Source organism: Alexandromys fortis, unplaced genomic scaffold (assembly GCF_014885135.2).
Source record: "Alexandromys fortis isolate MF-2015 unplaced genomic scaffold, M_Fortis_MF-2015_v1.1 scaffold_242, whole genome shotgun sequence".
Taxonomy (NCBI): Eukaryota; Metazoa; Chordata; class Mammalia; order Rodentia; family Cricetidae; genus Alexandromys; species Alexandromys fortis.
Genome location: NW_026068123.1, coordinates 1,291,548 through 1,304,212, shown reverse-complemented (window position 1 = coordinate 1,304,212; position 12,665 = coordinate 1,291,548). Strand labels below are relative to the sequence as shown.

Genomic DNA, 12,665 nt, shown 5'->3' with positions numbered 1-12,665 from the left:
TGTTTTTGTTTTTTTTTTCTTTTTTTTTTTTTTTTTTTTTTTTTTTGGTTTTTCGAGACAGGGTTTCTCTGTGGCTTTGGAGCCTGTCCTGGCACTAGCTTGAACTCACAGAAATCCGCCTGCCTCTGCCTCCCGAGTGCTGGGATTAAAGGCGTGCGCCACCATCGCCCGGCAAAGATTTCTGTCTTAACTCCCCTAAAAGACCTAGTACTAAAGCCCGCGGAGTGACATCACCGGCGGGTGTGCCGGAAGTGGGAAGATGCGAGCCACGCGGCGCCGGAAGTGGGCCACACAGAGCGTCCCGCGTCGGAAGTGAACAGTGTGCGCCGGAAGCAGCTTCAGAAGCAACCTCGTGGAGGAGCCGGCAGCATGGGGCAGTCGGGGCGGGTGAGGCGCTGCGGCCCCGGCGGGCATGGGGCGCAGGTGGGGTCGCGACCGAAGCCGGGGCGCTCACCGCCCGCCTGTCGCCCCTGCAGTCCCGGCACCAGAAGCGCGCTCGCGCCCAGGCCCAGCTCCGCAACCTCGAGGCCTACGCCGCTCAGCCGCACTCGTTCGTGTTCACGCGAGGCCGGGCGGGTCGCAGTGTTCAGCAGCTCAGCCTGGATGTGCGGCGGGTCATGGAGCCACTCACCGCCTCTCGTCTACAGGTCTGCATCCCCCATCTCTCCACACTCTAGTCCCGGGGTTCGACTTCGCGGCGGCCGGAGGTTGATAGTTAAATTCAGTGGCAGAATGCCTGCTTTCCACGTGGGAGGCCTCGGCTGCATCCCCAGCACCGCTTGAACCGGGCATGATGCACAGCCGAAAGCGCAGCGCTCGGGAAGAGAAGCGAGGAGCATCTTTCTTTTTTTTTTTCCTTATTTTTTTAAGAATATTTATTTATTATGTATACAATATTTTGTCTGTGTGTACGTCTGCAGGCCAGAAGAGGGCACCAGACCTCTTTACAGATGGTTGTGAGCCACCATGTGGTTGCTGGGAATTGAACTCAGGACCTTTGGAAGAGCAGGCAATGCTCTTAACCACTGAGCCATCTCTCCAGCCCGAGGGGGATCTTTCGTTGGAGGCCAGCCGTGGGTGCATAGTGAGGTTTAAGTGCTGGGCTCAGGAATACAGTCAAGGCTCGGTACCCCTGGAAAGTTGGGGGTGTCAGAAAAAACATCTTAGAAGCCCCAGTTTAAGCTTCTTTGCTCAATAAGAGCTATTTGTATCCATTCCTTTTTGTAATTATCAGGTTCGAAAGAAGAACTCACTGAAGGACTGTGTGGCAGTGGCCGGCCCCCTCGGGGTCACACACTTCCTTGTCTTGAGCAAAACAGACAACAGTGTGTACTTGGTGAGTGGGCACCATGCCTTTCCATCCCTCGGCCCCAGCTGCTCCTGTCTCGTGATGAACCCCCTGCCCTGAGCAGTAGTGATGCTGGCTTCAAAGTAAACTCTCTGAAGCAATGGAGCAAGGCTTCCCCCTTGCCCTACCTCGAGCCAGATCCCTCCACCCTCACCTATCCTTTCTCTGGCAGAAGCTGATGCGCCTCCCAGGAGGCCCCACTTTGACCTTCCAGATCAACAAGGTGAGGGGTAGAGGTGATGGGTGAGCTCAGCCTACCGGGAGGGCCCTGGTCACACAGCACGGATGTTCCTCAGCCTCTCTCTACCCTCTCTTCAGTACACACTGGTGCGGGATGTCGTCTCCTCCCTGCGCCGACACCGGATGCATGAGCAGCAGTTTAACCACCCACCCCTTCTGGTGCTCAACAGCTTTGGCGTCCAGGGCATGCACATCAAGCTCATGGCCACCATGTTCCAGAACCTGTTCCCGTCCCTCAACGTGCACACGGTGGGCCAGATCTGGGGCAGCTGTTGGGGGTGGGCAGTTGGGTGGGAAGACTCACTAACATGAAGTGACTAACTTTATCATAAATTCAAAGGCAGGGCTGGGGTTGGAGTAAATCTGTTACTGAGACACAGGATCTTCTGTGTCTCAGGCCAGACTTGAACTTCTGGCCCTCCATCTCTTGCATGTACACCTTGAGTGATGTACAACTGGCTTTGGGTGTTGGTGATCATACTTGGGCTTAGTGTATGGTAGGCAAGCACTCTACCAACTGAGCCACATCTTTGCCCATTTTTCTTAACACAAGGTCCTGTGTTAACTCAGGCTGGGCTTAGACTTGTAATCTTACTGCCTCAGCCGCTGAGCCAGCAGGGCTAGAGTTTCAGCTGCTAAGCCCCGGCCCCAGTGTATCTGAGATTAAGTTGATTATAAGGTCCGCTTAGAAGTCTGAAGGTTGGCTTTGATGTCTCATGCACCTTTGACTTTCAGCCAGTGCTTCAGTCTATAGATACTGTTACAGCCTCTAACACCTAGGGGCATCCCTGGTATTTGCCCCAAGTAACAGGCTGCTGGGGGGAATCAGTACTTGTTCCTGGCTGCATGCCCTGGCCCACGGGCAGCTCAGAGGTCCCCTCTCCCTGGCCCCCAGGTGAACCTCAACACCATTAAGCGCTGCCTCCTCATCAACTACAACCCGGACTCCCAAGAGCTGGACTTCCGGCACTAGTGAGTGTGGGGGAGGGGCTCGCAGTAGGACACCCCATGCACCTGATGAGAGCTCTGCTGCTGAGACCCGTGATTGCTCAGACTCAAAGTAAACGCCCTGATGCATGCCCAGCGGGGAGAGGGCAAGGAGCTGGCCTTGGACCCTGTGACCCTTCGCTCCTCCCTCTGTTCTCCCACTGCAGCAGCATCAAAGTGGTTCCCGTGGGTGCCAGTCGGGGCATGAAGAAGCTCTTACAGGAGAAGTTTCCCAACATGAGCCGCTTGCAAGATATCAGTGAGCTGCTGGCTACGTGAGAAAGGCTCTGGGTGGGTGGCAGTTCCAGCCCAGGGGTTTCAGAGCCGGCCTGTAGAGCACTCGAGGTAACCTGCTGTCCCACAGGGGTGTGGCACTGTCAGAGAGTGAGGTGGAGCCAGATGGTGAGCACAATATCACAGAACTACCCCAGGCTGTGGCTGGCCGTGGCAACATGCAGGCCCAGCAGAGTGCCGTCCGACTCACAGAGGTGAGGAACAGCTCATGGCGGCTCCTACAGACACAGCCCTCAGTCTTGAGGCCAGCCTGACTCTCCCATGCGTGTTTCTCCAGATTGGACCCCGGATGACACTGCAGCTCATTAATATCCAGGAGGGTGTTGGGAACGGCAATGTCCTCTTCCACAGTTTTGGTAAGGGAACAGGGTGAGGCCAGCCTTTGGGAGCAGTGCTCGGTCCCATTGTTATCTTGACACAATGTCTGGTCTTCTCGCAGTACACAAGACTGAGGCAGAACTTCAGGCCATCTTGGCAGCAAAGGAGGAGAAGCTGCAACTCAAGGCCCAGCGTCAGAACCAGCAGGCTGAGAACTTACAGCGCAAGCAGGAACTGCGCGAGGCCCACAAGTATGCAAAGGCCTTGGGCAGAACGGTGGGTGGGCACCTGAGCAAGCCTAAACCTTTGTCATTTTTGTCCTCCAGGAAGAAGAGCCTGGCAGGCATGAAGCGAGCCCGGGCAGGGGCCGATGGGGACAGCGATGCCGAGGACCCTGGGGCACCTCCAGAGGCAGCAGGAGCAAGCCGGAATGAGGAGGAGGAGGAGGAGGAGGATGACGCCGAGTATTTTCGCCAAGCTGTGGGCGAGGAGCCTGACGAGGGTGTGTGCAGGGGCTGTGCTGGGGACACCTGAGGCCCCTTATTTCTTGTTGACGACCCTGACAGTTTCTCTCCCTACAGACATGTTCCCCAGAGTGGGCAAGCGGAGGCGCCTGGGAGGACCTCCGGGCAAGAAGCAGCGAGGGAAAGAGCAGAGGCCTGGCTCAGGCAAGGGTCAGGGTGGCAACTGGCGGCTTCCGAAACCAAAGGGTAGATTCCAAGGAGTCAAGACCAAGCTGGGACCCAGAGCCAGACGCCAGGACACGGGTCTACCATCAAGAACCTGAGGCTGCTTGGCAGTGGATGATCCATAGATGCCCCAGATTGGGGCCCGAGAGCTGCCCTGGGCTCCAGTGTAGCCCGGTTTCCTTTCATAAAGGAGCTATCCAGTTCTTCCAATAAACTTGAACTTGGCACTTTTTGAATTCACTCTCTGGTTGGGGTGGGGACAGGGCTAACAGTACTTAGTTGTGACTGGCCAAGAGACAGGCCCAGCCCAGATGGTACAAGGAGGAAGTGGGCTAGGTGGGAGGTGTCACCCTGACTGGCTGTGCAAGTTGAGATGAACCAGTGGCCACACTGCTGGGAACCCAGGAGGTGCCTGTGTAACTCAGAGCTACTGCTGCAAGCACCATGGCTTCCCTCTCAGGTAAACTAGCACTGGGCCAGTTAAGAGACAGGTCTTTAAGCAATCGGGGTCTGTGGTAGGAGTTTGGGGTGGCCTACTCAGAGCTGTTCCTCTGCACTGAGTATCTGAAGAGGCTGTGCGGGAACAATGCAAGGCTCTGGGATTGGGTGGAGTTGTTGGGAGATGGTAAAGCTGAGTGCAGCCCCTGACCGGGATCTGGGTACCCTCTGGTTAAACCACAGCTGGTTGGTGCCGGCAGGGCAGTGTGGTGAGAATAGCCCTGGGTGGTGATGGCAGGCTTCTGTGCAGACTCAGTACAGGCTCTTGGGGCTGCCCCAGTTTGTCTCAAAACCAGACTGAGCGTGACCCTGACCCATTTCACCTGAAGCTAGGCTGGCCCTTCCAGGTGGGGACCTGCATGGCTGCATTTGCACAGCAGCCCACACCTGCTTGCATCGGAACTGGTATGCATGCAAATGTTACTTCTGCCTACAGATACCAAGCCCTGTCTGGACAAATATGTGGAAGCTGCCGACCAGCAGTACAGGCGCTTTCAGGAGGGCTACCTCTGGGCCATCCTGATGGCAGAGTTCCTGGTGGCGGCAGGGGGCAATGGCCTGGCCCTGTACCGCTTTATCACCAAAGAGCAAAGGCCCTGGCACCCAGCTGTGGTGTTCTCTGTACAGCTGGCAGTCAGCAACCTGTGCTACGCACTCACACTGCCTCCTCTAGCAGCCTACTTCTACCCACCAAAAAACTGGAGCTTTGGGGAGGTGGCCTGCCGTCTGGAGCGCTTTGTCTTCACCTGCAACCTGCTGGGTGGCATCTTCTTCATCACCTGCATCAGCCTCAGCAGATACATGGTGGTGGTACACCCTTTCTTTACACGGAGACACCTGCGACCCAAGCATGCCTGGATTGCCACTGCTGCCAGCTGGGCCATGGCCATCCTGCTGGCGGCCCCCATGCTTGGCTTCTCCCACCAGAAGGAGCCCCAGTCAGACCTTGGGACATGTAGTAGGCTCAATCCTGAGGCCTGTGTCAAGTGCCTGGGGATGATGGAGGACAGCCAGCTAGGGGCCTTCAGAACCTACAGCTTGGTGCTGGCATGCCTGGGAGGCATCCTGCCTCTGCTGCTCACACTAATGGCCTACGGTGCACTGGGGTGGGTGGTACTGCGCAGCCCAGGTATGACCACAGCCCAGAAGCTACATGTGGTAGTGCTGGTGACCAGTGGTGTGGCTCTCTATGCCTGCTCCTATGTGCCCTACCACATCACACGAGTGATCCATGTGGACGCCATGTTGCACTGGACGGCTCGCTGCCCCAACTTCACTAGTGTGTCACAGGCTGTGGCAGAGCTGGACCTGAGGGCCTTCTTTGGCTACCAGACAACACGCATCCTTGTGCCCCTGGCTACATGCATGCACCCCCTGGTCTACATGGCAGTGGCACCCAGCCTGGACTGCCACCCATGCCACCGGAACCCTGAGGACAAGAGCCCTCGCCAAGACTTGCCTGTAGCAGGTACAACTACTCACCAAGGCCAGCTGAGCCCATGACCCATCTAACTGAAGCCTCCTCGCCAGAAGATGGTTGAGACAACAGCCCTGAAGTAGCAAGGGTCCCCCCACAACCTCACCAGTGGAGGCTACCTCCCATCCCTTTACAAGACCACAGCCTGAAGGAGGGAAGAGCCCTCCCCCCCGAAACGGGAGACCCATGAAAACAAGCAAGACATAGTGTATTTGGTGTCTTTAATGGAAGCTTCCTGTCCCTGAGGGTCCGGGCGACAGCAGCAGGCAACAGGTGTCTTATTAGTTTGTTGATGGTCTGGAAAGAAGGGAGGTGGTAAGGATGCAGGTGGGGATCTGAGACTCCACACTCACACCAGGGAAGCCCAGGCCTTGCCCACCTAGGAACAGTGGCATCAAGTCTGGCAAAGTGTTTTCCCAGAGCACAATAAAGACCTTCCTTCAGACAGGCCTGGCAACCACATAACTAGGGCAGGACCCACAGTGGCTAAGGAGGATGTGGGAGCGGGGAGGGGCAGGGAGGATGTCTTACTTGGCCCATTCGACATTGAGGATGAGGTGGTCGTAGCCAAAGCCAGACACCCCTGCAATGGCGCGGGCAGCATCTTCCCGACGGTGAAAGCTGATAAAAGCAAAACCCTGGGGGCCAGGGGCAGAGAGTTGGGGGAGGAGGATAAGAAGTGGGTCCCAGGACCCCTAATGCCCAGCCACCCATTCCCCAGACCAGTCCACCCACCTTAGACTGGCCAGTGGTCTTGTCCTTGGCCAAGTATATGCGAGAGATGGAGCCAAAAGGCCGGAAGAGTTCCTGGAGGTCAGTCTCACGTGTGTCCTCAGACAGGTTAGTAACACGGATGGTGGCATTGTCGTCGGCTTGGTGGGCAGGGCAAGGTGAGGTGGCAGTGAGAAACATGCCACAGCTAGACCCCACGCCCACAAGGCAGGATAATTACAGGGTGTCTCGTTGTCTACTTGCTACCTAGGCTATTCCTAGCCTCTTACCTCTGCGGTTCGGCTGCATGGACTCCCCACGGCGACTGGCCCCATCCCGGAGACTTGGGGGCACATACTTCCCCGTCTTATTCTGGGCGGCCTGCACAGGCTCCAGCTCTGGAAAGCAGTGGATCAAGTCACATTCACCCCAGCCCCAAGCTATAAGCATCCAGTCATCCTTTGGTGACCCAAAGGTTACAGCCAGGAAGCTAGCAGCCTTCCAAGTCTCTGCTGACTGCACGGGTAAAGTGAACAACCACAGGGCAGACGTGGTCCTGGCACCCCCAGCCCAGCATTGCAGAGCCTCGCAGCACAGACTGCAAGCTGCTCTGATGGAACACAGGCAGAGAGCTCCATACAAGTCACAGAGGCAGTTACTTACAGACACATCAGATTTCAACCTCCAGAGTCACATTGAACCCAGCACATGGGTACTGCCTACACACACACACACACACAGGAACACCATGCCCCAAGCAAATGAGATGTCTATGAGGGCACCCAGACACAGGCTGCTGAAACCTGCCACAGAGAAATAACATAGCACACTACAGGAAGGAGTAGCTGAAGCCCCTCCCAGGTGTCCTAGGTCCACACCTCCCGGCAGCTTCTCCTTCTCCCCAGTGGACAGGCCCAGCTGCTCAGCCAGCTCCTTCTGCATGGGCCCCAGCGTGTCCTTGTAAGGGCAGCGGGTGGTCCAGTGGTCGCCCTTGCAGATGCGGCAGGACACAATCTTCTGGCCCTTGAGCTTGTTCATTGGGTCTTCCTCCTCCTGGCAGTTTAAGTCCTGGTGGAGAATAGGGAAGGGTGGTTCAGAGGGGGCTGCTGGCCCACCCCATCCCCACTGCACTTCTGGGGCTCCAGCTTCAGCCCTGCTCACCTCTTTGCTAGTGATAAAAGTCATGGAGACATCATCACTGACTGTGGTGGTGGCCACATTGGGCCCTGGTGGGTCAAACTCCGAGTTGCCAAACTTCTTCCAGTTCTGGGCTCACAGAAGGGTGGGGAGAAGTTACCAACAAAGAAAGGCAGGACTCCATAGTGTACCCCAGACAGACAACCATGTCAGGGCCTCAAATCCTACACTGTGATAACGGTGACAATTCCCATCTCCTACTCAGGCATGGCAGCACATAACGGTCACCCCAAGTCAAACACTCCAGGAGGCAGCAGGGAGATTCAGAGTGGGGCGGCACACAACTGTGACGCTGGCAGTTTCCAGACAGGCCCATGGGCCAGCTCCCCCAGGGATGAAGCTGGAGGATGCCCAGGAGTCGCGCAAATCACAGGAACCTTGAGCTAGCTAAACCCGAGATTCACCCACTTCTGTAAACAGAGACCACAAAGCTCCCTGCCTCCCTAGCCTGGCCTACACCTCAGGAAGCCAAGCTCTGCTAACTGCCTGGCATGAAGCCTTGCTCTCAGAGCATTGCTGTCTTTCCTCCAGAAGCCCTTGGTTAAGTGGAGCCTGTTTGTTCCTTCAGGTAGACAGGACAAAGGACTAAGAACCTAAGTCAGGACCCAGGAGGCTGAGGCAGAAGCATTTAGAATTTGAAAACTACACAACAAGAACCTCTCAAAAATAACAAGAAACAAAACAACAAACCCAAGAGAGCTGGCTATGTCTCAGTCAAGTAATTGTAATGAAAGTACCCTTTGGAGTCCACTCCCGAGCACCACAATGAAAAGATGGCCAATGAGGCATGTCCTTCTAACCTCAGTGCTGGCCAGACAGGGGGCAGAGACGGCAGGATCCCTGCGGATAGTGGCCAGCTAGCCTAATCTAGTTCCTGACAACAGAGAACCATCACAAACCAGGAGGAATGACCTGGAGGAATGACACTCTACACAGGAGCACACAAAAACGGGGGGCAGGGGGATCTAACCTCATCTACTCCTGGGCCCTAAGCCTTAATTCCCAACTCCTTGAGTCAGTCCTGGGGACCCTCTCCCACACACACACCAAAACAAGACAGGAGGGTCTCACCTTTCTCCTGGCCACAGCCTTTGATGCCTTCCGGGTCTCAATCCTGAAGGTTCTGACAATCTGAAGACGGAAAGAGGAGCACCTCCAGAATCTCAAGGCCTTCCTCGCCAACCCAATCAACACTCATCCCTCATAACCAGACCCTGAGGACGAAGGCACACTGACCCTCTGTGGCCACCTGAACCTCACCTTGAACTTCTTGCCATCTTCATCTATCTTGTACTCGGTCACCGTCTTTATGTTTCCGTTGATGACTTCCTTAGGAGGTGGCAGTGGGTCTGTGGGCCGATGACAGAAACTGAGTCTTGGGAACTGGGGACTGGCTGGGAATAGGCTTGAGGGCAGAAAGGAAGGAGGGAGGTGGCAGGGATGGATGCCGCTCACCTCCGGGCAGTAACTCAGGCTCTGGACTGGTGTCACCGGTGGGCAGAGGGATCCCTTTCAGGAGCTCGCTGGTGACACACTTGTCTGTCAGAGAGAATGCAGGGAGGAGGAAAAGTGAGCCACGGGGCTGAAACTTTCAAGCCAAGGTGGGGGGACTTTGGAGACTCTGTCCACGCCGGGGACAGAGTGCGGGAGGGGCCCACACAAGCTCTCACCGTCCTCGCCTTCCTCTTCCACCTGGTCGGCCCAGCTGGGCTTCGAGCTGCGGGGACACGAGATCGGTGAGCGGGTCCCGGCCCCCGCGCCGCCCAGACCACCATACACCCAGAGCTGCCCCCGCACCGCCTCTCTGGAGAGCCCGGCACCACCCCATGCTCACTCAAAATCGCCAGTCGGCATCGCGAAATCTAGCTCCACGCAGCTCCCAGCCCGGGTAGAGAGCGGAAGCACTGGGAGAACGAAGCTTCCGGTGCCGCCGGTGCAGCCTAGAGCGGCCAGACCGCGGTAGCCACAGCGCCTCCCTGTGGACAAAGGTGGATACGCGCGTCTCATGCTCGCAAAGCTGGAAGAGGTCCAGGAGAGAGCATCCAGAACTTTTTGTTTTGTTTTGTTTGTTTGCTTGCTTGTTTGTTTTTTGGTTTTTCGAGACAGGGTTTCTCTGTGGCTTTGGAGCCTGTCCTGGAACTAGCTCTTGTAGGCCAGGCTGGTCTCGAACTCACAGAGATCCGCCTGCCTCTGCCTCCCGAGTGTTGGGATTAAAGGCGTGCACCACCGCCCGGCCTCCAGAACTTCTTAAAAAAATTTTTTTCATCCTTTTTTTGGGTGATGGGACTAGAAGTTAGTGTCTCATTCTACTGCTAGGATAGCCAATAATTCCCGCCAGTCTCCTGCCTCAACCTCCAAAGGGCTGAAATTATAGGCCTGCACACTACACCCAGATTGACTTTGAACCCGAGGCTTGCCTCAAACTCCTGGTGTACTGCAGCCAGGCACAAACTCCTAGCAATCTTTCCACCTCACCCTGGCAAGTGCTGGGAATACCAAAATGAAATTACCACATCCAAGGCAGGCTGGTTCTCTCTCTCTAACAGTACTAGGGTTTTCAGCCACCAGTAATCCTCAAAGAAGGGGAGGTGGAGGCAGGAAGATCCTGAGTTCAAGACCAGTTTCAGCCACCTCCTGGATTCCAGGCTAGCCTTCTCTACATGAGATTCTGTCTCCAAAACTAAAACCCTGGAGTCTTGCTGTGTTGCCCAGCCTTGCCTCTGAACTCCTGAATGCAAGTAATTCCCAAATAGATGGGACCACGGTTGTGTGTCAAGAAGGCTCTTGCCAGACATTGGTGGCCCAGGCCTTTAATCCCAGCACTAGGGAAGCAGAGGCAGACGGATCTCTGTGAGTTCAAAGCCAGCCTGGTCTATAGATTGAGTTCCGGAACAGCCAGGACTGTTACACAGATGTGTACAGAGAAACCTGGGCTACTCTGCTTTCTTTTCTCTGTAGCATCCTAGGTTTTGTTATATAATCTCTGTGTGTGCGCGCACATGTGTGGTTTGAAGACACCACACACATGCTTGTGCCACAGCACACAAGTGGAGGTCAGAGGACAATTTGCAGGAGATCTCTCTGCCCATTGTGTGGGTCCTGAGGATTAAGCCCAGGTCCTCAGGCTTGGCAACAGTCTCCTTAGCCGCAAAGACATCTTGCAAGCTCTACTAGTGTCATCTTCTTTCTTAAACTTTTTTTTTTNTGTCTCCAAAACTAAAACCCTGGAGTCTTGCTGTGTTGCCCAGCCTTGCCTCTGAACTCCTGAATGCAAGTAATTCCCAAATAGATGGGACCACGGTTGTGTGTCAAGAAGGCTCTTGCCAGACATTGGTGGCCCAGGCCTTTAATCCCAGCACTAGGGAAGCAGAGGCAGACGGATCTCTGTGAGTTCAAAGCCAGCCTGGTCTATAGATTGAGTTCCGGAACAGCCAGGACTGTTACACAGATGTGTACAGAGAAACCTGGGCTACTCTGCTTTCTTTTCTCTGTAGCATCCTAGGTTTTGTTATATAATCTCTGTGTGTGCGCGCACATGTGTGGTTTGAAGACACCACACACATGCTTGTGCCACAGCACACAAGTGGAGGTCAGAGGACAATTTGCAGGAGATCTCTCTGCCCATTGTGTGGGTCCTGAGGATTAAGCCCAGGTCCTCAGGCTTGGCAACAGTCTCCTTAGCCGCAAAGACATCTTGCAAGCTCTACTAGTGTCATCTTCTTTCTTAAACTTTTTTTTTTTAAATTTATTATGTATACAGTGTTCTGTTCTGCCTGCGTTGTGCCTGCAGGCCAGAAGAGGGCACCAGATCTCATTACAGATGGTTGTGAGCCACCATAGAAGAGCAGACAGTGCTCTTAATGTCTGATCCATGTCTCCAGCCCCTCTATTGGTGTCGTCTTTTTTTTTCTTTTTTGGTTTTTCGAGACAGGGTTTCTCTGTAGCTTTGGAGACTGTCCTGGAACTAGCTCCTGGCCTCGAACTCACAGAGATCTGCCTGCCTCTGCCTGCTGAGTGCTGGGATTAAAGGCGTGCGCCACCACCGCCCGGCTATTAGTGTCATCTCTTTTTAAAAAATATCTATTTATTTATTATGTATACAATAGTCTGTCTGTGTGTATGTCTGCAGGCCAAAAGAGGGCACCAGACCTCATTACACAGATGGTTGTGAGCCACCATGTGGTTGCCAGGAATTGAACTCAGGACCTTTGGAAGAACAGGCAATGCTCTTAACCTCTGAGCCATCTCTCCAGCCCTATTAGTGTCATCTTAAACTATCTCTGGTACTAAGCTCTTGTCCTTCCACATAGCTACAGCCCTAGAACTCTGGTATAATCTTACTTTACCTAATGCTCTGCCTGTAGGAACAGGCTTTCCAAGTCTTTCTTTCTTTCTTTGTGATGCTAGTGGGGATGGAACGCAGGGAGTTGGGTGCACTAGTAATGACCTATATTCCCAGCATTTAGAGTTTGCATGTGTGTGTGTGAGAGAGAGAGAGAGAGAGAGAGAGAGAGAGAGAGACAGAGACAGAGACAGAGACAGAGACAGAGAGAGAATGTGTGAGAGAGAGTGTGAGAGTGTGTGTGAGTGTGTGTGTGAGAGTGTGTGTGAGTGTGTGTGTGAGAGTGTGTGTGTATGTGTGGTTGCAGCAGTGCACGCCTTTAATCCCAGCCCTTGGGGAGGCAGAGGCAGACAGATCTCTGAGTTTGAGTCCAGCCTGGTCTACAAAATGAGTCCAGGACAGCCAGGGATACAGAGAAACCCTGTTTTGAAAAACAAAACCAAACAAACAAAAGCAAAACAAAAAAATTACTACAGAAATACAAAATTCAGACAACACAACAAATGGGACTTTTTTTTTTTTCAAGACAGGGTTTCTCTACAGCTTTGGAGCCTGTCCTGAAAC

The 12,665-nt window shown here is 54.5% G+C and overlaps 3 protein-coding genes and 2 non-coding genes across 5 annotated transcripts; 4 read left to right on the top strand and 1 right to left on the bottom strand.

Annotated features, from left to right (window-relative positions):
- Positions 1–283: 283 nt before the first annotated feature.
- On the top strand, positions 284–4,103 carry Ppan (peter pan homolog). Its single transcript, XM_050125466.1, has 12 exons — positions 284–387; positions 477–647; positions 1,235–1,336; positions 1,521–1,571; positions 1,667–1,837; positions 2,484–2,560; positions 2,743–2,850; positions 2,940–3,063; positions 3,147–3,225; positions 3,309–3,438; positions 3,514–3,689; positions 3,769–4,103. Exons 1-12 carry the CDS (start codon positions 370–372, stop codon positions 3,972–3,974), a joined length of 1,413 nt encoding a protein of 470 aa, XP_049981423.1. The 5' UTR covers positions 284–369; the 3' UTR covers positions 3,975–4,103.
- LOC126490579 (small nucleolar RNA SNORD105) lies at positions 1,378–1,460 on the top strand. The gene has a single exon (XR_007589205.1). It is a non-coding gene; the product is annotated as a small nucleolar RNA SNORD105 (small nucleolar RNA).
- On the top strand, positions 2,593–2,671 carry LOC126490580 (small nucleolar RNA U105B). The gene has a single exon (XR_007589206.1). It is a non-coding gene; the product is annotated as a small nucleolar RNA U105B (small nucleolar RNA).
- A 395-nt stretch (positions 4,104–4,498) lies between the features above and the next one.
- Positions 4,499–5,971, top strand: P2ry11 (purinergic receptor P2Y11). The gene is made up of 2 exons (XM_050125514.1): positions 4,499–4,583; positions 4,811–5,971. The coding sequence occupies exons 1-2, from the start codon at positions 4,499–4,501 to the stop codon at positions 5,875–5,877; spliced, it is 1,152 nt and encodes a 383-aa protein (XP_049981471.1). The 3' UTR covers positions 5,878–5,971.
- Positions 5,972–6,058: 87 nt separating this feature from the next.
- Positions 6,059–9,684, bottom strand: Eif3g (eukaryotic translation initiation factor 3 subunit G). The gene is made up of 11 exons (XM_050125474.1): positions 9,594–9,684; positions 9,430–9,476; positions 9,215–9,298; positions 9,020–9,108; positions 8,831–8,890; positions 7,724–7,828; positions 7,441–7,630; positions 6,853–6,960; positions 6,587–6,723; positions 6,383–6,489; positions 6,059–6,148 (listed from the first exon to the last, which is right to left on the bottom strand). Exons 1-11 carry the CDS (start codon positions 9,611–9,613, stop codon positions 6,133–6,135), a joined length of 963 nt encoding a protein of 320 aa, XP_049981431.1. The 5' UTR covers positions 9,614–9,684; the 3' UTR covers positions 6,059–6,132.
- Between the last annotated feature and the right edge of the window lie 2,981 nt (positions 9,685–12,665).

What these genes read in the sequence shown, in the direction of transcription:
- Ppan (XM_050125466.1), top strand. An exon ending in GAACTGCGCGAGGCCCACAA is followed by an intron (nt 3,439 to 3,513) that starts GTATGCAAAGGC and finishes TTTGTCCTCCAG; the next exon opens with GAAGAAGAGCCTGGCAGGCA. An exon ending in GGGCGAGGAGCCTGACGAGG is followed by an intron (nt 3,690 to 3,768) that starts GTGTGTGCAGGG and finishes CTCTCCCTACAG; the next exon opens with ACATGTTCCCCAGAGTGGGC.
- P2ry11 (XM_050125514.1), top strand. Translation starts at nt 4,499, where the DNA reads ATGGTAAAGCTGAGTGCAGCCCCTGACCGGGATCTGGGTACCCTCTGG. An exon ending in GGTGCCGGCAGGGCAGTGTG is followed by an intron (nt 4,584 to 4,810) that starts GTGAGAATAGCC and finishes TTCTGCCTACAG; the next exon opens with ATACCAAGCCCTGTCTGGAC.
- Eif3g (XM_050125474.1), bottom strand. Translation starts at nt 9,613, where the DNA reads ATGCCGACTGGCGATTTTGA. An exon ending in ATGCCGACTGGCGATTTTGA is followed by an intron (nt 9,477 to 9,593) that starts GTGAGCATGGGG and finishes GTGTCCCCGCAG; the next exon opens with CTCGAAGCCCAGCTGGGCCG. An exon ending in GGAAGAGGAAGGCGAGGACG is followed by an intron (nt 9,299 to 9,429) that starts GTGAGAGCTTGT and finishes TCTCTCTGACAG; the next exon opens with ACAAGTGTGTCACCAGCGAG.